At 58.7% G+C, this 23,212-nt stretch overlaps 1 protein-coding gene and 1 long non-coding RNA gene across 11 annotated transcripts in view; one reads left to right on the top strand and one right to left on the bottom strand.

Annotated features, from left to right (window-relative positions):
* LRRC27 (leucine rich repeat containing 27) overlaps positions 1 to 19,947 on the top strand; it is a 28,609-nt gene extending 8,662 nt beyond the window's left edge. For 2 of the 10 annotated variants that reach the window (XM_045069031.1, XM_004751696.3), the window contains 7 exons: positions 5,519 to 5,671; positions 7,378 to 7,729; positions 8,659 to 8,856; positions 11,211 to 11,307; positions 12,704 to 12,822; positions 14,117 to 14,465; positions 19,619 to 19,947. In XM_045069031.1, the coding sequence (XP_044924966.1) occupies positions 5,519 to 5,671; positions 7,378 to 7,729; positions 8,659 to 8,856; positions 11,211 to 11,307; positions 12,704 to 12,822; positions 14,117 to 14,465; positions 19,619 to 19,762 (1,412 nt within the window). In that variant the 3' untranslated portion in view covers positions 19,763 to 19,947. Of the gene's footprint in view, positions 1 to 5,518; positions 5,672 to 7,377; positions 7,730 to 8,658; positions 8,857 to 11,210; positions 11,308 to 12,703; positions 12,823 to 13,402; positions 13,653 to 14,066; positions 14,838 to 15,242; positions 15,797 to 19,618 lie in introns of those variants that run through there. The other 8 variants (XR_006603280.1, XR_006603282.1, XR_006603283.1 and 5 more) reach the window with 8 other exon arrangements.
* A 44-nt stretch (positions 19,948 to 19,991) lies between these two features.
* On the bottom strand, positions 19,992 to 22,997 carry LOC123388770. The gene is made up of 3 exons (XR_006603285.1): positions 22,628 to 22,997; positions 20,560 to 22,383; positions 19,992 to 20,320 (listed from the first exon to the last, which is right to left on the bottom strand). It is a non-coding gene; the product is annotated as an uncharacterized LOC123388770 (long non-coding RNA).
* Between the last annotated feature and the right edge of the window lie 215 nt (positions 22,998 to 23,212).

The following is a 23,212-nucleotide window of genomic DNA, read 5'->3' as shown; positions in this document are numbered from 1 at the left end:
GGAGCCTGCGGGTCCTACGGCCTCTCCTTGCTCCCCTGGCGAGCTTGGCCGCTGGCGTCTCCCTGACAGTGCACGTTTAAAGGGCCCTCCCTTGGACTTGACTCAGACCGGTACGGGGTGCGGGGCACGCACGGTTCAGGCTCAGCGCCGAGCTGCTGGGGTGTACGCGTGGGGACGTGTGTAAGTCTAGTGCTTTCATCCGTATTCCTTTTCCCGGCTGTCAAGTGAGGAGGACGCAGAAGACGATGTTCTCTGGTCTGCGTCTGTCCGCCTCCCATTCTTCTGCTCTTTGCTCTGTTTTGATAGGTTGGATTTGCTGTCCGTTCCCTAACCTTGAGTTGGAAGCTTAGGTCACTGATTTTTTTTTTTTTTTTTAAGATTTTATTTGAGAGCAAGAGGGGGAGGGAGCACAGGTGGGAGAAGAAGCAGAGGCAGAGGCAGAGGGAGAAGCAGGCTCCCCACGGAGCAGGAAGCCTGATGCGGGGCTTGATCCCAGGACCCCGGCATCAGGACCTGAGCTGAAGGCAGACGCTTCACCGACTGAGCCAAATCACCAATTTACCTTTCTGTCCTAATCCATGCAGTCACGACTGGTGATTTCCCCCCAGCGCTGCCTTAGCTGCCCCCACAAGCCCCCACATTGTACATCTCCACTGTCATTCAGCACAAGACATTCTCGAATAGTCTGTGACCCATGGGCTCTCCCTGTTGTGCTTCATTTACACACAGTGGGAGACTTTCTGATTCCCTTTCTTTGGTTGAATTCTAATTTAATGCCACATACGCTGTGTAATTTTGGTTATTCAAAACTTGTTCAGGTGTGCTTTCCAGTCCAGGATGCATTCTGTGTGGCAAGTATCGCCTGGTGCACAAGAGAAGCGTGTGTGTGCTCACACGGCCACGCGATGCGATGTCCCACGTATTGGGTTAGTCAAGTCGCTTGATCCCAGTGTTCAAACTACCTACATCCCTTTGTGCCTGTTTCTTTTGTCAGTGCCTGAAGGACCGTGTTGAAATCGTGAACTATGGTTGTGCCGTGTCTGTCTTTCATTTTAGATCTGTCCGCTTTTACCTTATGTGTTTTGATACTATGTTATTGGTTGAATAGAAATTTGGGATTTTTCTGTTGTTAGTTTTGTTACTCTGGTGTGTGGAGCGTTACGGCATTGTGGTTTTCATATGCGTTTCTCTGATGGCCGGTGATGTGGAAACTCTCCTATGCCTATTGGCCATTCAGTATGTATTAGCGATGAAGTTTCAGATACAGGTGAGGTTCAGTGGGGTGGAGTCCGGAGCCGACGACCAAAAACGAATTCTTGAGACGTCTTTGGTGCAGAATGGTGGTTTATTAAGGCACGGGGCCAGGATCCATGGGCAGGAAGCGCTGCTGCCCTGTGACCCCGAGGACTAGCTATTATGTACTCGGGAGTTGGGGCGGTGAGGACAGAGGGGTTCAGAAGGACTGACTGTCAGGATGCTGGAGGCCTGGTTATTGTCAAGCCAAGCTAGGTTTTGTTTTGTTTTTCTAATGAGGTACCAACATGAAGACAGTTGGAGTCTTCTGGAAGTTAGGCTGTTGTCAGTCAGAGGACACTGGTAAACTGAGGGAGACTCCTGTCCTGCAGGACTGTGATCTCTGCTCCTTAACCATCTGCTCTCAATGTAGGGCAGCCGGCAGTGCCCGAGGAATGTCACCGATGTCACAAGGGGGGCGGAGATGTGAATTTAAAAACTGAATAAATTCACAGTCTTGTCCTTAGCTAGCCTTTCACTCCCCATCATCTGTGGGTCCTCCGACCTTCTGCTCACTGTTTTTATGGCACATGGTTTCATTCCTTGGCTTCCAACCTGTCTGTGTTTACAACACATTGCTCGTGTTGCAGGATGTGGTTGGGCTCACTTTTATCCAGTCAGACAATCTCTGCCTTTTTAATTTTCGTGGGGTTTTTTAAAGATTTTTTTATTTATTAAGAGACAGAGAGAAAGCACGCACATGTGTATGAACAAACGGAGGGGCAGTGGGAGAGGTTGACCAGCGACTCTCTACTGAGCAGGGGGCCTGCGGCCATGACCACAGCTGAAACGACAGTCGGCTGCCCAACCAACTGAGCCGCCCAGGTGCCCCTGTTTTGTCTTAATTCTTTTTTTTTTTAAAGATTTTATTTATTTATTTGACAGACAGAGATCACAAGTAGGCAGAGAGGCAGGCAGAGAGAGAGAAGAGGAAGCAGGCTCCCTGCTGAGCCGAGAGCCCGATGCGGGGCTCGATCCCAGGACCCTGAGATCATGACCTGAGCCGAAGGCAGAGGCTTAGCCCACTGAGCCACCCAGGCGCCCCCCTATTTTGCCTTAATTCGTAAAGGACATTGTTGATCTAGAATTAAGGTTGGATTCTTTTAATCGAGGACTTTAAAGAAGTTGCGCTGACTCCAGGCCTCAGAGGTCCTTCATTCTTGGTTCTCCTTTATCAACTGTGATGATTGGTTTCAGTTACTTTCAAGGTTTTCTTGAAAAAGAAACCTTTTTCTTCGCTTTTCAGCAGTTTGACTATGAGGGACCTAGCTGTGGTTTTCTTTGCATTTAGCCTCCTTGGAGTTTGTTGAATTTATTCAGTTTTTAAATTCACATCTCTTGCCAAATTTGGGAGATATTTTGGTCATTAAGCCGTCAAATATTTTTCTGCTCCTGGTCTCTCTTTTTACCTATTTGTTGGGATTGCTGTTATTGTTCCCAGATCACTGACCTTTTGTACATTTAAAGTCCACACTTTTCTGCTCTTCAGAGAAGATGACATCTTCAAGGTTATGAGCCTTCCTTGTCGTCTCCAGCCGGCTGTGAGCGTTGCCCAGTGATGTCCGTTCAGATACTGTATTGTCAATCTTAGGGTTTTCATATTTTATTAGTTACTATTTTCTACTGAGAGTTCTTATTTTTTCATTTGATATGAACATATTTTTCCTTTAATAATTTTTTGGATTATATCTTGGATATCATGATAGATACATTGCAGAGATTCTGGATTCTGTTATATTCCTCTTTAGAGTATTGTTTTTTTTTTTTTATAAATAGGTAGTTACGTTGCAAGGACAGAGACAGACCGCGAACTCTGTCTGTCTGGCAGAGGGCAGTAGCTGTGGCATGCTGTCCCACATGTGGGAAGTTCAGGACTGTAAAGACCATGTACATGGAGACGGAAGGCTCCCCTTGACTGTCCCCTCTCTGGAGTCCAGGCCTTCACTCTTTAGGGGCTGTGGTAGCTCTGCAGGCCGTCCTCTGACGCTGCAGGTCGTTATGACCTTAAGGGTTTCGGTCTGCTGCAGCTGCCCCGTGTGGTCCAGAAAGCTGTACAGATACTACACTCTTTCGTGTCTTTCTCTTCTTGGAGCTGTTGTTCCCCCTCTCGTTTCTGCCTGCTTTTCACTTCTGTCTTGCCCGGTTTCCACAAACAGTCTCCTGCAGAGTTGATCTCATGGGAGCTGCTCCAGCACTGCTGGAAGTAGGATCCCCTCAATGCACCATGTGCAGCATTGCCAAGTGGTTCTCTAAGAGCCACGTGCACGTCCTTGACCGACGAGCGTCTGTAGACGTGAGTGCTCTTCCCATTGCCTCCTCCCTCCTCTGTCCTGTCGTGTTCATAGATTTTGCTTTTGTTGTGCTGTAAATCGCAGATACATCTTCAACTGTCCGTATTTATTTATATTTTCTTACATGTTTACCCTACATTTCTCAAAGTTCCCTGCTTCCACCTGGAATGACCATCTTAGCCTGAAGATCTGTCTTTGCTATTGTCATTTAGGCTTTTGGTAATGAATTATTCAAGTTTGATTTTCTAAAAAGGCATCTTGACTTTCCCATCATTTTTGAAGAATATTTGACAAGAGTATAAGAACCCAGATTTCATTCTAAAGTGTCTTTATTGTCTTCTGGCTTCTAACCTCTGTTGAGAAGTCCGCTGTCGTTCTTACTGCTTTTCTTTTAAAGGGGATGCGTCTCCTGTGCCTGTCTTCCTGTTTAATCTTCAGCAGTTCGCCTGTGATGTGCCTGGGTGTGGCTTTCTTTGTATTTACTTTATCTGGGGCTCCTTGAGCTTCTGGAATGTGTTTACTGATGTCTTTAATCAGATTTGGAAAGTCCCGGGCTGTCAACCTAATTTCTGTAGGTCTGGCTTCTTGCTCCTTCTCCTCTCCTCCTGGCCTCCAGGCGCGTGGCTGTCGGGGTGTTGATTCTGTCCCACGAGCCTCAGACCCACTCTTCTTTTCCCAGCCCTCTCTCTTTGTTCCAGTTTGTATCACTTCCTCTTAACTTGTCTTTATGTTCCCAGACTCTGTCTTCTGCCCTTAAGCTCATGTGTCTAGTGCAGGGGTGCTGAGCTGGCCAAGAGACTGTGTGCACGGCAGGGGAGTTCGGAAGTTGCAAGTTCACTTTGGTCATTGCTGCGGGCCGGCTCCGGGGAGCCGCTTTTCCTGCAGCAGGACGGTTTTGGTGAATTCGGGGCCCTTGATCTGCAGGATTCTCCAGCCCCCAGATATGTTGTTCCCTGTCCTCTGGCCTCCACTCTCTTCAGCTGGAAGTTACTTTCGCTGTCCCCTTGTGTGTATGTTTCTCTTGCGCTGTTTTCAAGATCGTTTACTTTTCTTTGCATTTCAGTGGTTTTGACATTTCTAAGTGTGATTGCCTTTGGCTCATCTTACTTGATCGTTGAACGTCCTGGAGGTTACACTGATGTCTGTCACCCAAGCCTTTGCCCAGTGTCCTCATGTGCCTCTCTGCTCGCCCCCCTCGTCCCTGGGGCTCGCCGCACTCCCACCAGTCAGCACACGTGCTGCTGCTCCACTGACCTCCACGCGCCCCTGGTTTCACCGTTCTTCTCTCTGATCGTCAGCATGGATGCTTTTTATCTCGAGTTCGCTTGTCTCCTCTGTCATCTGTGTCTGCTGTTGGCCCCTCTGGTGCACTTTTCTTTCTGGGCTTCGTATTTGCAACTTTAGGACTGCTGTTTGGTTCTTTCTTAGAATTTCTGTTTTTGTTGACATTAAAGACTCGTTGAGTCATTTTACCATGTTTTCCTCTAATTATTTAAACATGGTTTTCTGCGTTCCTTTGAACATATTTGTGGCTCCTTCGAAGTTGTCTGCTTCCTCCGATATCTGAACTGATGTGAGGACAGTTTCTAGTGACTGCTTGTTTCCTGAGTGTGGGTCCCATGTGCCTTTCCTTTATATCCCTTTGAGGGGTTTTTGTCATTGCACGCAGGCACTTGACGTGATGCGGTGACCTTGCGCCCCCACTCAGGCCGGTTTTCCTGCGCCCCCTCATTCGTTCACTCACTCTTGTGGCCTGAGGTTCATCTGCACTCTGCCTTCCCTGCAGGCTTTATTCAGAGTAAAGTGCAGACATCTGTCTGTCTGCCCCAAATCCTCAATAAGTCTTTATTTTTTTCTTTAATGTGCAAAAAATTTCCTCTGCCTGTCGATTCCATGGAAGAGTATGAAGTTCTGGGCTTTCTTCTTGCGTGCAGGGAATGTGACCTCGCTGAAAGCACTGAACCTGAGACACTGCCCGCTGGAGTTCCCCGCTCCGCTCGTGGTGCAGAAGGGACTGCGTGCGATCCTGGCCTATCTGCAGATCTATGCTGCCCAGAACTCTGCCCTCCAAGATTTAACTTCTCAAGGTTTGTGGGACAAGTACTGCAACAAACAGCAATAACACTGAAGTTAGTGCTTTTTAAAGCCAGGACTAGGGAGGCTGTCTGGTCCCTAATGATGTCACAAGGAGTACACAGGGGCCTCACGTGTCCTCTGCGGGACTCACACTGGGTTCGGGTGTCTGCACTGACCTGCCAGAGCCGTGTCTTTTCTTGGTTCTGTGCTCCTGGGTTGGCGTTCTCAATGCCCCTGATAGAGCCTGTGGGGGGTGAGCGAGCGTCACACTCAGAGGAGGCAGAGATCAGGGAGGATTGTGGCCGCGCGACCAAGAAGTAAGCATTCCAGACGCTCGCTTCGGAATAGCTGAACATTCACTACCTAAAACGTGACTTCTAGAGCGAAGAAAACGCATCCATTTGGAACAGCCACGGTAGTTATATACGTGATCTAGTCACATCATGTAAATAATTAGTCCACCTCGGTAACGTAAGGAGCGCCCGAAGTGATGAGACAGTGCTGCCGTGCTCCAGTCACCTTCATCCCAAATCCAAACAAACGGCCCCGTATGCCTACTTTTAAAACACTGATTATATTTGCAAAGTGTCTTGGTTTGAGTCCCCCAGAAGCTGCTCCCGAGTCAGGAGTCAAGGGCCAGTAACTGACCGGGGAGGAGATCCCAGAGGCCAGCGTGGAGGCTGAGGCAGGGGAGATGGGGAGGGAGAGGAGGAAGCCAGCATCGCGCGGAGTGGGGCAGATGTGGCCTGAACCAGTGCTTGGTCCTGCTGGCTGCCACGTGGAGCGGAAGCCCCACGGGGCCTCCACGGTCACACATAGCCTCCTGGGGGCCACCCATGTTGACTGGGTCAGGACTGGTGATCTACGAGGTGACACTTGTCAGGGGCCACTGCTGAGCTCAGGTCTGGGAGTTCCTCCCAGCAGAGCGAGGGAGTAGGGCACATGTGCCGTGGGACCGGCAACACTTGGTTGAGTCGAGGGCTTCCCCTGGGGGCGGGCGCCCAGGTCTCCAGCCCTGCAGGAAGTGAGGCCAGCAGGCTCTGGCGTGGTGAAGGCCAAGAGCATGTGGGGGCGCCAGCGGTCAGCTCATGCGTCTGTTTTGTCTGCTGCCAACCTGTTACCAGGAATCGCGAATCTCCTTGTTTCCCAGAGAGTGTTCCAGCCTGACCTCTTAATTGCGGATCAGAATCCACTGCCATCACTGAGAAACCCAAAGCCAAGAAGGAGTCTATGTCAGCATGACCTGTGCTGGTTCTCTCCGGTGAGGGGGGGGGAGCTGCCGTGGGAGGCTGGGCTTACTCGTCCGGAGCTGGTCCAGAGCTGGTCCGTTCGTGAGGGGACCTTTGAGCCTAGTCCTAAAGGCAGGAGTATTCCTGGCGAATTTTCTTCCAGGTAATTTATCTAGAGATGAAAGTGTTTAAAGTCACCAAAAGTATTCCAAAGAGAAACAGTAGGCATATGGGCTAAAAATTGGTAAGAAGTAAAGATATTAAAAGATTCATGTGGAGTGTGATGGCCACGGGGCAGGGGGGCCTTCCCCGCCCCCCCCCCCAGGCATTCCCTGCAGAGAGAGCCCACCCTGAACCCCACCCAGACCTTCTCTGTAGATGGAGCCTGCACCCCCTTCTCTGCAGGGGGAGCTGGTCACTGGGTCTGTTTGGTTCTGGGGAGCTGGTGTCCCAGTCCAGTCTACTACAAGAACGTGTGGTTCTCTTAGTGATTTCGCCAGTTACAACGATGAACCCAAGTGAGCTGCCGCCGCCCTCACTGTATTTATCTGAGGAGGACACTGCGCCCAACAAAGACGCCGTTCGTTCCCGGGAGGCGTCCTTTGTCCCGCCTGTCGAGGAGCTAGACCTGAGTGAGCTGCGGAGGTCCGCCGACTCCTCGGAAGACTGGCCGGGCGAGGAGGAGGTCAAGCGCTTCTGGAAGCTGAGGCAGGAGATCGTCGAGCAGGAGCGAGCAGAACTGCTTGAAAACCAGCTCTTACCGCTGGAGCTGCCCCCAAACCTCAGGGCAGCATTAAACACGAAGGAGAAAGAGCACTCTGGCCCGAGACACGTGTTCAGGTAAAATTTAGAAGCTGTGGCGTGTTTTTGGATCTTTCCAGAGCTGTAATGTGATTTTGCAGTTAACTTCTCGGATGCCAGGCCGTGCCCGGCCAGCATTTATTGTGCCGTGCACACCGAGACTGGCTTGGGATGGTGGTTACCCAGAGCGTGGACCCCACAGTGAGGCTTACACAAGAGAAGACCCGAGTGTGTGTGTGTGTGTGTGTGTGTGTGTGTCCCTGTGCACGCAAGCGTGAACATACATGTAAAGGGAGTATTTACTGGTGAATGTAGACCATGTGTTCTCGGAGTGGGGGGTGCCTCTCCGCCGGGACAGGGATTGGGGGTGGGGGCGGGGGCCACAGAACCCTCGTGCTTGCTCTGGCTCACGGCACCACACAGCTGAGCTCTGTGGACACAAGGACATGTGTCCGGCATGTCTGTGGGGGTCCAGCTTTGTGAACGGGCTGTTTGGACGGGTGAGCGTGCATGGGCAGGGCCGAGCCGCATGGAGAAGTGGACGGAAACCTCGCACTTCCTGCGCGGGAGGTGTTCGGGGTTTATCACACTGTTCTTTCCCCGGTTCTGGGGCTTGAAAACTCGGTCAGGTCTGATGAATGGGTGACCATCTTGGAAGCAGGGGAAGCATGTGAGGTGGGCGCCCGGCTGTGACGCGGCCTTGACAGTCCCACGCCTGCCTCGTGGAAACCTCTCCCTCCCCGTCCTCCCCCGGTGGCGGATCTGCTTCTGAACAAGTTCGGGAGCTCGTCCTGCTGAGTCCCGGCTACCTGGCCCAAGCGCTCCGGGATTCTGCGGGTGTTTCAGAGTCGGAGCCGGCCCGCAGCCCCGGGAGCAGGGCGCCCAGGCTGTGGGGCCCCAGGAGGGCAGCCGCGTCGTGCCGTCTGTCCCCCAGGCCCTGCTTGTCCACGGTGCATGTTGTGTTCTAGCAGGGGCCCTCCAAGGGCGAGTGTGCATCGTGGGGGCTGGGACTGTAGGAAGAAGCTGCCCTCCGTCACGAGTGTCCTGCCGGCCCTGGCACCATCTCTGCAGCGCGCCGGGCTTCCCACCAGGAGGCCCCAAGAGACCAGGACTGCGGCCATCCGTGAGCACCGGGAGAAGCAGGCGGCGACGGGGCAGCGGAGACGGTGAGTGCTTGTCCGCGCCGCTGTGGTCCTGCTCCCGTGGGGGTCTGGGGCCAGGCCTGGTGGAGGCGACTTCTCTGGAGAGGGGCGGCTTCTGCTCTCCGTCTGGCTTGGTCTCGGGCCGCTGTGGACGCAGACTCGGGCTGCCCCGTGTCCTCCCCAGCCCGCCTGCCGCCTTCTTCTCTGGCTCCTTCCTTTCTCAGCCCCTCTTCCCTCCTGCCAGTCCCCTGCTCACAGCTCTGCTCTGAGGAAAGGCCACGCTGCAGACGTGCGCTCCGAGACAGCCCACTCTTGTCCCAGCTCATGGGCCGTGTCGCTGGCGGCGGTGATCTGGTCTGCCCTGTAGGAGCCCCGCTGGGGCCTGTGCTCACGGCCACCTGTGTCCTCCAGCTCCGCCAACCACCCATCTCCCCTGAGCTCTGGGCCCCGGGAGGCTGTCCAGTGTGGACTGCGTCCGTCAGACCCCAGTGCCCCTCTCCTGGCTGGGTTTGGCCAGTGGGGACCCCAACAGGAGACTGGGGAGGAGGGAGAGAAGAAGGGTCTTTCTCCCCTGGCGCCTCCCTGTGAGTCTACCTGAGTCTCTCCTTCTGGGGCTTGGGGTGGCTGCGGCCCCATTCCAGCCCCGGGCTCCTGCTCTGGCCCTGGGGGCCGCCCGCTGCTGCCCTTGCGAACAGACCTTCCTCAGCCCTAAAATCATCCCGTGTGAGCATATTTTCTCTCAGGACCCTGATGGGGACAGACTGGCTGGCAAAGCAGTGTGTCAGCGGTGCACCTGCCTGGTCCCCCCCCACCCCAAAAGACACCCTGTCCTGGGGATCCAGTCCCTTCTGTGGCAGGAGGGAGCACTCGGGCCCTCAGAGCTGCGGGCATCACAGGGCTCCCAGCTCTGGGCTGGGGTGAGCCTCGGGCTGTGTCTGGGCTGCACTGGGAGTCCTTGTCAGCCCGCAGGGTCACGCCGGGCCACAGGTGCTGGGCCGCCACCAGGTCTGAGCTCAGGCCATCCCCCCGAGAACCCTCAAAGAGACCCTTGGCAGGAGTCCGGGCTCCAGGGCAGGCAGGTCCTGCTGCTTCACCCCAAGCTCGCACGGCTTTGCAGGGTGGGTCTGCAGAGCGGGCACACCCGTGTGTGGGCTCGCGACGGAGCCCTCCTAGAGCAAATGCACGGACTTGGCCCTGACCGCCAGGGTCCCCTCCTCCCTCGCTGCGCCCCGTCTCTTAGTGGCATTTTGTGACAGTGGCCACCCCGGCACCTGCCCGTGTGGCATCTCTGCCCCTCCCGGCCCAGCCTGTGGTCCGGACGGCACACGGGACAGTGTGCAGGGCACTGGTGCCTGGGGAAACGCTGATCACGGCGGGAAGCAGGGGGCAGGGAGTCCGCTTGCCCCCCGGCATGGCCGGCTCGGGCGCTGCCCGCGGTGCCGCACTCCTCCGTGGAAAGAAGCTCTTGAATTCAAGGGCAGGGGGACGCTCTCTTCTTGGTTTCCCTGCCGTCGGCCTGAGATGATGTTCCGTGGCCTCCTTGGTGGCCGCGGGCAGAGTGCTGTCCTGTTCGACTCAGCACGGCCTGCGGGCCACCGTCACACCACCCAAGAACCTCACCCCGGGGCCTCCCAAAGGCTGGGTCGCTTCCGTCTCATTTCACCAAGACGCTCAGTTGGAGGCCTTGTGTCCAGGGGCAAGGGGTGCGGCCGCGGAGGGTCGTGCCTGGATTTGGAGAGCCCGGCTCGGCTGAGGCAGCGGCTCGGGAACCCCTGGGAGGGCGCAGCAGCGTGCTTGCAGGAGAGGAAGGCGGGGGACCCCCGAGTGTGCTGTGGGTGAGGCCCGGGGCCAGCGAGGACTTGCTGGGACCCCATCCCCCGAGCAGCCTCCAGCCAAGCCAGGGCTTGGCTTTTATGTTCAGTTCAGAAATTTCGCAAAGGTCTGGTGCTCAGCCTCACCTCTGTGCTGCGGGCAGTAAGGCAGGGGTGCTGTTGCCGGGAGGGCCCAGTGCGGGGGCAGAGGGGTGACAGTGCGGGGGGGGTGCCATGCAGAGGGACAGCGGGGTGACGGTGCAGGGGCGGGGGTCACTGTGCAGAGGGGCACGTGGGTGATGGTGCAGGGGCAGGGAGGGGACCATGAAGGCCTTTGACACCCGAGCTGGTAGCCAGAACCTGGCCTGTTCTCTGGGGGCAGGGTCCTGATGCCAGAGCTGGCAGGGGCTGGGGGTCCTGCTTGTCCCCTTGCGCGAAGCTGCAGGACAGGAGCAGATGAGCTGCTCCCGTGTGTCTGGGTGAGGGACAGAAACGGGTTTGGGGCAGAGCTCTGCTGGGGCTCTCTCGGGCTATGCCGCTAAGGTGCTGCATATCCCCCCGCCCCAGAGACGAGCGAGTGCTGTGCGGGTTGCGGGAGCATTCCCAGACCAGGAGGACAGCGGAGGAGGCGCCGAGGGAGCCCCTGCCTCCGTGGCAGAGTCTGGTATGGGGGGCTGTGGGAGGAGGGGTCCTGTCCAGCCCTGGGGCATGGTGGTCCCTGCAATGCAGACGGAGCCTAAGGCCAGACAACAAGCAGACCCCCTGCAGCCCAGCCACCTCCTGCTGTGGCCCTCTGACCGCCCTGTGTCCTTCCCATGGGAGGAGTCGGGTCTTTAGCCAGTGGAGGGGAGGGACAAGTACCCCCACCTAAGGCTGAGGCACACCACAGTGTCTTTTTGGGGGTCCTGGGCTGGGGCAGCCTGGGGGTCAGGGCGGGGGGCTGCACGACGTCCCCTCTGTACCTGCACGCCAGCTCCCGGGTCGTACGGGGCACACTCCACCCTGAGTGAGCGCGACGCGGATCCCACTTAGACGCCTACGGGAGGCAGCCCGGTAAGGCCAGAGCCCGCCCTGCCCTTCTCCGCACTCCTGCACTGGCCCTGGCCTCCCCCTGCCCGACTTCCTGACAGCCGAAGGGGCGAGCCTCCTCGCAGGCAGGCACACGGAAGCACAAACACCTGCAGGTGCACACGCAGGTGCACACACAGGTGCACACGCACACACAGATCCCTGGGCACAGGTGCACACACAGCTGCACTGAAGACGCGCGTGCGCACACACACACACACATACACACACGAGATCCCCGGGCACAGGTGCGCACACAGGCGCAGTCAGGTACGCGCAGAGCTACACAGGCAGGGGTGCGCACAGGTGCACACACACGAGCGCACAGGTACATGCACACACCGGTACACACACAGGTGCATGCGCACGGGCACACACACACACACACACACACAGGTCTGTGCCCCTGTGCTGGGGAGAGATCAGTCTTGCTCTCGGACGTCACCCCCAGGAGTGGGGGGAATAGCCAAGATCTCTCTCTCCTCTCCACCCGGGGCCCGTGGTCGCTGAGGTCTTCACTTGGAATCGTAGTGCGCTGTGTCCCAAAAAGCCCACACTGAAGCACTGCTCTGGGGTCTTCAGCATTTATTTGTGTGGGTGCATGAGGTCCTTCATCGCCGAGCCGCGAACTCGCGACATGGGCTCGGCGAGGACGCGACCTCCCTTCTCTCGGCCTCTCAGCGGTGGGCGAGCGCTTGCCCTCGCCTGAAACTCAGCAGCCGGAAACAGCTGCGTCCACGGGAGGGACTTGGGGCCTGTCATACACGTGACCGAACTTCGGGCAGGGACCCACTTCCTGGCCCTCCTGGCATCCCCGGGCCTGCCACCCTGCTCTCCCACGGCCCGCGTCTGGCCGACTGGGGCAGGAGTGGGTGGCACGTGGCTTCCTCGAGACGGCTGCCCGTGGAGGCAGATGGGCACCTCCGGGCGCCGGGCTCTGTGTGGACAGCGGTGCTCCCGCAGATTCCTGAAAACATCTGATGTTCTCCCAGGCGGGCTCAAAGATTCCTGTTGCCGTGGGTCTGGTAGACAGTGAGAAGACGCCGGCAGATCCGTCTGGAAAAGTGAGGTCAAGCAGAGAGAAGTCATCAAAAGCAAGTAAAGACAAGAGGTTGGTACCCAGGGTCCAAGTCACGCAGACGCTCCCACCGTGCAGTGCTCCTGGGCAGCTGCCGAGGGCCCGGCCACCTGCCTGCTCCAGGGAGTGGGGGCGGTGCCTACGCTCCCCTGCAGCGACCACGGCTGCTGGGGGGCCTGCGTCTCTGTTGTCACCCGTGTTCACGCTGCGGGGGCGTGCTCGCTCAGTCCCGATGCCGACCTAGCGTGTGGCCCCCGGGAATGCCCGCTGAGCCCCGCACCCGTCCGCAGCCGCTGCCAGGCGCGGCTGGTGCGGTGACCCACCCGAACTAAATCTGTGCACACGAGGCACTGAGCTATGATTCCACCGCTCCGCACCCAGCACCGCCCCCCAGACTCGCCGGGGGGCCACGGGCAGCCGGGGAAACTGCTGGAAGACCCCGGGGCTTGGGCACTGTCTCCTGGGCCCTTCATGCTTCTCCAGCTGCTCCCTTCTGACCTGCACCAGCCCCGCTCTGGGCACCAAAAGCCCAAGTGGAAGTGAGCTGTGGGTGTGGGGAGCCTTGCCAGGGGACCGGCCCGACCGCCTGGCCTGCACGTGCTGTGTGTTCCAGGGCGCTGCACACTAGGTGTGACGCGAGAGGCCTGGGACGCGTGAACTGCGAAGGGCTGTTCTTTCTGGGGAGTTATGCCTCCTTCGTGCCTAGAACACTTGGGGACAGTCTCGCCAGTCCACACATGGGATGAACCTCCGGCCACGTGGAATGATTTAGATGAACATGGACAGCAAATGTCCCTTCACAGCTCATGAGTGTCGCTGTCAGAGAGCCCCGGCCTCCGACCACCCTGTAGTCCGGTTCAGAGGTGTGGACACTCGAGGTCTCTGTGGGGCAGGGTTGGGGGGCTGCTGGGAGGAGCTTGCCAAGCCAGCATAGACCCTGCTGCAGGGGTGGGGCCGGGCCTTCAGGGAGGGACCCGGCCAGGGGGAGCTGGTTGCATTCCCAGCAGACTCAGTGCCGGCTCCACGGCCAGGGTGCACGCCGGGCACTGCCGCCCCTGCCGCACGCCCTCCAGAAGGCTCTGCCCTCTCAGCGTCCTCGTATTTAAAGACAAGAATATGTTTCATCCGAACCCCTGATGTTGGCAGAGCCAGTGTGTCTAAAATCCTGGTCTAGTACATCCTGTTTAAGGATCTGCTATAACTCTGTGTTTCCTACAAAAACAGAGACCTTCCCCTGCGTGTAGCTTTCGGTCCTGAACGTGTCGTTTCTTACCTAGACTTGAAGTTGACAACATAGTGTGTGTTCTCGCCGCTTCTAAACACCTAGGCCTGCCCGAGCTGCTGCCTGGAGGGGGAACAGGTGGCCTCTCGTGGCCTCTCATGGCCCCACCGTGACTGCGTCGTCGCGCGTCATGACTGTTCCTGAGTCCCGGGACCACGGGTGGCCTGGAGGGAAAAGCAACATGTTCTCCCCTGTGTGGGCAGAGGAGTCGCTGCGACTCGACACGACGTGTAAAGTCCTCGCCCTCACCCTTCGTGTCCCCAGTGCCCTCCGAGAGGGGTGTCCGGAAGAAAACCCGAAACAGCAGCCTCAGAAAGCACACGAGCGCAGAGGACGGTTTCAGGGGATGGAGCTCCTCGAGGAAATCGGGCCTGCCACACGGGATTGGGAGGATGTGAGTATTTGTTGGCTGTGGGTAAAAATAAACTGTTCGGGAAGAATCTGGGAACGAGCCACATCTTTCATAGCACGTGTTCTCTCCGATCGCGGGACCGTTTCCCGGCTTGCCCGGGATCCCGGTTAGAGGACAGGGGAGTGTTTCCACAGCAACCGAGCCCACAGATGCATTGTGCCACCACGTGATCAGTGGAGCCGCTAGGGACACGCCTGTGGGGTCCTCGCTGACGCTTCGTGCCCAGCAGAGCCTGGTGGGGCCGTGAGAGATGCGGCCAGGCCGCAGGCTCGCCAGTGTTGGTGTGGTGCGGAGTGCGGAGGCCGGCCTCTTCTTACGCAGCCGCTGGCCATGTGCATCCGTCTGCAGGTCCTGGTAGGTGCCTGCTGTGTGTGCAGAAGGGGTCGGGGTCATGAGAGTGATGGCAGCTTCCCACCCTGAACGACGCAGTTACCCACCCAGGTGCTCCCTCCCTAGAGTGACTGACTCAGAGAATCTGTGTGGGCTGACCCAGATGCTTCCGTGCCCTTGCTGCCCACGGGTGTAGGAGATCCTGCCTGCTCTCCCCGGCCGCCCGCGCTCTGGCCTGTGGGTCTCACCCCTAATGCAGCGGCTCCGCACCGAAGCTGCCCGCAGAGCCCGTCGGACGGCTCCATTGTCACCTGTCTCCATGGGCCTTGTGGGGCAGGGGAAGAGGGAGTGCAGGCAGAGAGCCTGGGCCGTGCCATGGGGATCCCCCCATCAGACTCTCCCCTCCTCTCAGAATCTTTTCCTTCCCAGCCCAGAGAACGGTTCCTGCCCTCGGGTCAGCGTTATTCTCTCCAGATCCGTTGTCTACAGCTGTAACCCCTCCTTAAATACCCCGAGCCCGACCTATGGCTTCTAAACGTCTGTGTCTCAAGCTTCACATTGTGGAGCGAAAGTCTGTTTGGTGTTAGGAAGAGCTCTGTGCTCACAAGCCTGATAACCTAACATGAAATGGGCCAGTTCCCAGAAAGACGCCACCTGCCAGAGCCCACACAAGAAGGAATAGATGATCTGAATGGATGGCTAGCCATTAAAGAAATTGAATCAGTAATAATTTTCCACTGGGTTCGCTGGTGAATTCTATCAAACATTTAAGGAAGAAATCATACCCGCTCTCTATAATCCCTTCCAGAAAACACAGACAGAGAGAAAAAAAATCATCATTCATTCCCTGAAGCGTGCTTTTCCCTGATATCAGAACAAAGGTGTCACATGAGAGAAGAACTACAGTTTCTCCCGAACGTTGATGCAAAAATCCTCAAAAAGGGGTGCCTGGTGGCTCAGTGGGTTAAGCCTCTGCCTCCGGCTCGGGTCGTGATCCCAGGGTCCTGGGATCGAGTCCCGCATCGGGCTCTCTGCTCAGCAGGGAGCCTGCTTCCTCCTCTCTCTCTGCCTGCCTCTCTGCCTGCTTGTGACCTCTGTCTGTCAAATAAATAAATAAAATCTTTTTTAAAAATCCTCAAAAAAATTAGCAAATGAAACTTAACAACATATAACAAGAATTAGACACCATGACCAAGTGCCGTTTATCCCAGGTGTGCAAGGGTGATTCAGCGTTTGAAGGTGAATTTCTGTAACAATAAAGAAGAGAAATAACATGATCGTGTTAGTGGTGCAGAAAGAAACATTTGACAAAACCAACGTCTATCTGTGATAACAGCTTTCAGCAAACAAGGAAACCAGTGGAACTTCCTCGACTTAATACAGTGAACTTCCTCGTACAGCCACAGTGAACGTCATCCTTCGTGGTGAGAAACTAGAACCACCCTTTCCCCTGAAGGTCAGGAACAAGGCAGGGACGTTGCTTCGGAACATCTCTCCAGCATCATGTGGGAAGTCCTAGCTTTTGCAACAAGACAAGAAAAGTAAAAGATACACAGATTAAGAAGCAAGAGCTACAACTGTTTTTGTTTTCAAATGACATTGTCTATGTAGAAAACCCAAAAGAATTGACAAAAAATTCCTGCAACTGAGAAGTGATCATGGCAACATTGCGGGGTCTAAGATTAATATATAATAGCCAATTGCTTACCAGTACATCCGCAACTGAGTGGGATTTGAATTTAAGAACCTGGTGCTAGATACAAATCTAACAAAATATGTCAGGATCCATCCAAGAAAACAAAACTCTGATGCTAAAATCAAAGAACCAAGTGAGTGGAGAGGCATCCCATGTTCATGGATGGGGAGACCAGGGATTCAACACCGTCCCAGTCAAGATCCAGCAAGCTGTGCTGCGGCTGTCGACAACCGATGCTGACGTTTGGATGCAGAGGACACACGGCTCAGAATCACACGGACACTGAAGGGGAGGCACAAGGTCGGAGACTGGCGTTCCCCGGCCTTAAGGCTCCCTGCGAAGTGCGGTAATCAGGACGGTGTGGATCAGAGAAACAGACCCAGGGAGGGCAGTGACTGACGTTCGACGGAGCGAAGGCGGCGTCTTCAGCAGATGGTGCTGGGACACGTGCGAGACAAGGAGTCGAGAGCCAGACCGCGCACCTTCACGGAAGCTGACCCAAAGCGCATCACAGACGGAAAGGTAAGACGTGAAACGGCAACGCTGGGAAATACAACAGGAGAAAGGGCAGGTGACCTCGGGTTGGCAGGGAGTATTTACATAGAACAACACCAAAGGTATTGCGCAAAAAATTGATAACTTCTTTTAAAATATAAAATGTTTTCTCTACGAAAGATGCTGTGAAAAGAACAAGACAAGACAGAAACTTGGAGAAAATACTTGTAAAACACATCACTGGATAAAGGGCTGCTACCCAGACTGTAGAAAGAAAACAGAGCTCAAGCATCCGGTCTGAGCAGACGCCTCACCAAAAAAGATGCAGAGGCATGACGTGCTGGAAAAGATGCCGCTAGTGCACGTCATTAGGGGACTGCACGTTAAAAGGAAGAGATAGCACTCGCATGCGTGCGGACGGCTCTAACCCTAGTTACTGACCCACCAGAGGCCGGTGAGGGTACGAGCAGCAGCCGCAGCTCTCGTTCACCACTGGTGGGGACGCGGGACGTCCCAAGTGCCAGCACTTGGGACAACAGTTTGGTAATTTGTTACAGAATCAAATGTACTCTTACCTGGAGACTCAGCAGTTGTGCTCCTTGGCAGTTACCTGAAGAGCTGAAAACTTCGGTCCCCGCTAAAGCTGCTCACGGATGTCTGCAGCAGCTTTACTCCGTCACCAGGAACAGTCGAGACGCCCTGTCTGCGGGTCCCACGGAATATCATCTGGTGTTAAAAAGGAATGAGCTACCATGCCATAGAGAGACCTGAGGGAACCACAAATGCACGTTACCAGGTCAGAGAGCCAAGCGGAGAAGGTGACGGCTGTATGACGTTCTGGAAAAGGCCCAACTCTGCAGACACAGGGGGACCGGTGGCTGCCGGGAGGGAGGAGCAGGGCGCTCAGGGCAGCGGAGCCACTGTGACCACGCAGTGACGGACACCTGCCACTGTCCAACACAAGAGTGAGCCCTGGCGGGCACTGCGGACCCTAGGTGACCACACACCCCGTCAGTTCCTGGATCGTGACCAATGTCCCGGCGGGGGGGCCATGAAGACGGCTCTGCAGGAAGGAAGCCTCTGCTTTCTGATCTGAAACTGAGACCTGAGATTGCTGACGGGAGAGAGGAGCCGGAGTGGACTCCTCCCCGGGGGGCGGGGGGAGTGCTGTGCTCCAGCCCCCAGGCCAGGGGCCCGCAGAGGACCGGGGCATTCGCGGGCGGGGTCGCAGACACAGCACTTTCCACACAGCTTTCCTCGGGAAGCCACCGCAGAGCGCGTTTCTCCAAACAAGGCAGCAGAGCGGGAAAGAGGAGTAGATATTCCAGAACAAAAGACGCCGACAAAGAGAGCGCCTGGGAGCCCCCAGGCCACCCACTGTGTGGGTCACCAGGCCGGAGTGCGGCGAGGAGCCTGCAGGGTGTCTCCTGGGCAGGCAGAGGAGGCTGAGCACCCGGCCAAGGGCAGAGGACATCGCGGACGCCGTCACGGGTGTGTCAAAGACGAGGGAAGCCTTCCGAAGGAGCAGTTCTTAATCCACAGACAACGCCGATTTCTGCGGGGAAGAAGCGGTCTGCGGTGGACACCGCTGGATGGGCAGCAGCTACAGTCGCCCCGGGGGCAAGCCCGGTGCCCCCTCGCGGGGCGTGTGATCTCTGGGGGCGCAGTAAGGGTCATCGTTCCCTGGAGAACCCACACGGCGCACACAGCATGTACTAGTGGCCGCGGCTCTGGCCAGTAGTGGGCTCTTCGCGAAGTTTGGGGCAATGAAGAGTTACCGGCGGATTTGGGGCCGTGCAGGGCTGGCGCCCCGAATCCCACGTGCTGCAGTGAGCAGGCAAGAGCTCTCCTAGTCTTCGTGACATTGCCTGAACGTCCCCGTCACCCCCGCTGTGACAGCTCTATGCGCGGGGACCTCCTGTGCTGGGCTGCAGGTGGCGTCCAGGTCACACCCCAGGGAGGCCGAACAGAGGAACACAGGGGAGCTCGGAGGACGGGCCCCTCCTTGGGGGATGGGACAGGCACAGTGCAGCAAACACAGGTTCCCACTGGCCAGCGTGTCTCAGGGCAGAGGCAGGAAAGACATGCTCCGCCGTGCTGGCCACTCTGTCCCCCCAAGGGCCCAGTGGACTGGCGAGGAACGCGGGATCTCCCTCAGCGGTCAGGGACCCCGGGTCCTGTGGCCGTGTCTCTGGGGCGAGGGGGCAGTTGCAGCCCTGCCCTCCCGGGTCCGGCGTGGTCGGGAGGGGGATCGTGGGCAGGGAGGGGGCGGACCCTGGCCGTGCGAGCAGGAGAGCCTCTATCCCTCCGCCACCGGGCGCTTACTCCAACAGCTGCCGGCCAAGGGGCCAGGCAGGGCCCTGACGGGGACCCCGGGAGGAGCAGCTCACGGCTGACGGAAGAGACCGTTGTCCTCCGAGGGACAGAGGGCGTGCACAGCCGGCCCCGCTGCTCAGCAGCCCCAGGACGAGTAGGCCCCTCGGGGAAGGCGGGCTCCGGGCTCCGGGGCCAGAGTGCTGCTGGCCTGTGCGCCGGTGCGTGCGTCTGGACCGCAGCCCTGCCTTCGCGCAGGCCCCGCAGCCCGCTCACTCTCCCCCTCCCTTTCTCCCAAAAGGCGAGAAAGCCGCAGGACGAAGCGAGGCACGTGAGCCTGGGGCCGACTTGGACGCGAAGCCGCCGGCTGGGCGCTCTCGCCGGACACCGGCCACTCTGGCCGCCTGCCTCCCGGCCTTGCGGTACGTGGTGTGAACTGAAGTAGTCTGCGTCCGAGGACCCCGACAGACGCTTGTGCCGGAACCTTCAGTCCCGCTCCGGAGCTCACCGGGGCCCCTTCCACGGGCGTCCGGGGGGGTCCGACGCCACCAGGGCTGCCTCTCACGGCCTCGTCTGCTGCTCTTTGGAGGCTGTGCAGGGTTTAAGCTGGAATAAAAGAGAGTCTGCGAACCGGCAGCGCGATTTTCCCTCCCGGGCCCCTGTCTCTGCCCATCAGGCGGGCGGCGTGTTTGCGTGTCAGCCCCTGTGCCCCGCACCCCTGCCGCCCCGGGCACGCATGTGACCTCGTGTCCGCGGACTCCGGCGTTTGGGCGGAGGGAGGGTTGGAGGTCCGTGAGCGCCCTCCTGCCCCCAGCCCCACACTGCTCCTCTCCCGCGGCCTCCCTTTCCTGCTGGCGCACCTCGGCCCCCCTTCACAGCCAGCCTCACCCACGCCGGGCAGGCCCGGCCCGGTTTCGTCTCTGCAGGGCCGGCTGGTTGAGCGTTAAACTCCAGGCCTTAACCTTGAAAATGTCCTTCATTTGACTTCTCAGCTCCTTGACCTCTGGGTGGGAGGGAGGTGGTTAGACCAGGCCTTGGGTCCAGTGACCCCCACCAGACCCTGGTGTGCTGTTCCCGTGCCGCTGCCCTTGAGGGGACCAGCACCAGCTCATCTCTCACCCAGGGACCCCACACAGCCTAGAGCTGGCCCCACCCGCAAGCTCCACACAGGGGTGGCGGGTGGATTGGCCTAGAGGGGAGGGAGCCTGGGGCAGAGGCCGCTGTCCCGGGGCCACTCCTCACCCCTCCCTTGGCTTAGCCAGCGGTCTCCTTCTCCCTCCTCCTAAGAACTGTTGGGGTGACGGTCCGCGTGGCCAGCGCGCAGAGCCCACTGGCTGTGCCTTGCGACGCTGCAGGAGTTCGGGGCAGTAGGGGTCAAACTAGAGGCCTGTCCTAGCTTGGCCCTGCTCCTGACCCGGGCCTTGTAGACTTGGCCTAGGGCAGGGGAGCCCTTCCTGGCCCCTGACGGACATCTTGGTGCCCCCCCTGCTGCGTGATCAGGTCTCCCCTTCCCTAGTTCCTGCTCCTGACGGCCTGGATGGTGTGTCCTAGGACCCCCTCCTCTGCCCCGCAGCCCTGGGAGGGGGAGGGAGGAAGAGGTGAAGGAAGGGCCAGGAGGCCCCCGGCAGGGAGCAGAGGTTGTGCTGGGAGCTGGGATGGGGGGGGGGGCCCGTGGCCAGGTGTCCCCACCCCGGGCCTGCTCCCGGAGCAGAGCCATGGCCCCGCGCACATACCCAGCAGGTCTCGGGGCCGTGACCCCAGCTTTCCTGCAGGTGGCGCCTCGGGTTGGTTCTGGGGCTCGGCGGCCGGCAGGGCAGAGGCTGGGCTCTCCCGGGGCACACACCAAGGAGGGCGACTGCCTGCCCGCAGCCCGGGGCAGGGCCACCCCATAGGCCGTCGTCGGGGCGTCGGCCCGCCCACCTCGACCAGGCACCTGCATCGTGCCGTCCTAGGCTTCCTCAGAGGCCGGGGCCTCGGGAGGGTCATGCCTGGCCCACGGCTGGGGCCCCTCTCTTCCCACCAGCCACCATGCTGTCGGGAGCACGCGCCCTTTGCTGTCCCCACGTGGCCACCAGCCAGCCCAGGAGAAATGCTCCTGCCCCCGCACCCGGGTCTCAGAAGCCCCCGGTGTGGCAGCGTGGTCAAGACGTGGCCGCAGGCCTCGTGGGCAGAGGTACTTTCAGGTAAGCACAGCTGGTGCTCAGGGTCGGGGCACGGCTGGCTGCTGAGAGGGGCCGGACCAGACCGAGGCTGTCTGCGGCGTGAGGGTCAGGGCGGCGCCCGGGCCGAGTCTAACGGAGGTCCTGCGCGTCAGCAGGGGCTGGTGGTGCTGCTGGACCGAGTGGGGTGGCCGTGGGGCGCACGGGCCGCTGGGGCTCCTGGCGTCTGTCCTCTCGGGCGTCCAGACGAAGGCTGGCTCTTTGCACCATCCCCACAGGGCAGAACGGTCTCGGGGCTCGGGGCTGCGTGTGTCCCCGTCCACAGAAAGGCACAGTATGGGGCTGGGAGCGGTTGGCCCTGTCCCTGCGGAGCTGGAGCTCACTGGGAAAACACCCCCTACCTCCCAGCATGAGACCATGACCTCCATTTCTCCCTGCTGGGGAACGCTGGAGCTGGAGGCCTGCCGTGCCCGTGCCCGTGCCCGTGCTCCCGGCCGGGCCCGTCCTATCCCCGTGGGGCCCGCATCCCCGTGCTCGCGGCGGGCCCCGTTCTCCTCCTCCTGGTGAGATGCGGTCGCTGGGTCGGCCTATGGAGCGCGGTGCAGACGTGGGGGACCGGACCTCCAGGGCTGGCCAGAGGTTTTCCGCTGTCACCGCAGGAAGGTTGGGTGTGTGCCTGGGAATGCTGTCCCCTGGACTTGGCTCCGAAGGACCAGCACAGGCCCCTCCCTGCGATACTGCCCCCCCACTGACCTTCTGGGCGTGGGCGAGGGGGTACCTGCCTGGAGGGGACCTCGGGAGGCCTGGGGGCGGAGAGCAGGAGGCATGCGGAGCCCTCAGTGAGATGGGCTGTGAGGACATCTCTGAGCTCTGAGAGCTGTAACTCGGCGGTCACTTACAACGCGTTCTGTGGGGAAGAGCAGATGCTCTAGCGGACAGACGGCCCACTTTCTGGTGTGGGGCCTGCCGAGGACCACAGTACAGAACGTGCCTGACGAGGGTAATGGGCGTCAGGAGAATGAGGGCCCAGGAGGCCGCCAGGGGCCCCTCGCTGCGGGTCATGTGGTGGTCATTGGTGAGAAGACGCAGCAAGGTGGGGGGCGCCCCGGCCGTCAGGACACCCCAGGAGACGCCCCGCACGACTAACTCACGTCTCCGTGCCGTGCCTCCAGAACGCTGTGCCACGTTCCAACATCTGGGTCTGGGTCCGGGTGCCGGCGGCTTCCAGAGGCGGAGCCGCCCCCAGGGCTGGGGCCCACTGTCCTTGAGAGTCCCGTTTCTGTTCCCTCTGCGGGCACAGTCCCACCTGGCGGGACCCCAGGCCCACAGTCCCGGCTTGTCACTCCGCCTGCCAACCCCCCCACCCCAGGGGCTAGCGAGGCTCCTGCGCATCAGGCTCTGCGGGGCTGTTTCTCGGGGGTGAGGGGCGCTGCTGCCTGGACAAGCAAACCCTGAGGGGCACAGGAGAGACAGAATGACTCTGCTCAGCAAGTGCTGCAGCTGCTGAGACAAGGGACAGGGCTGGGGTCCTGGGGGGGGGGGCTGTCCTGTGGGGGGAGGGGCCGGGAGGAGGACACTGGCCTTGGGACCGGCAGGAGGCAGGGCTCGGCTGTGGGTATGCAGGCACGACTCCAGCAGGGAGCCGGGGCAAATCCCGGAGAACCTCTAAAGATCAGCACCAGAGGGGACAGGGACACAGAGACTAGCCCCTGCCTGAGCCCCCCCCCCCCCCGCCA

This window comes from Mustela putorius, unplaced genomic scaffold (assembly GCF_011764305.1).
Source record: "Mustela putorius furo isolate JIRA1106 unplaced genomic scaffold, ASM1176430v1.1 tig00003909_pilon_pilon_pilon, whole genome shotgun sequence".
Classification (NCBI taxonomy): Eukaryota; Metazoa; Chordata; class Mammalia; order Carnivora; family Mustelidae; genus Mustela; species Mustela putorius.
The sequence above is the reverse complement of the archived record's forward strand: the minus strand, read 5'-3'. Positions and strand labels throughout refer to the sequence as shown.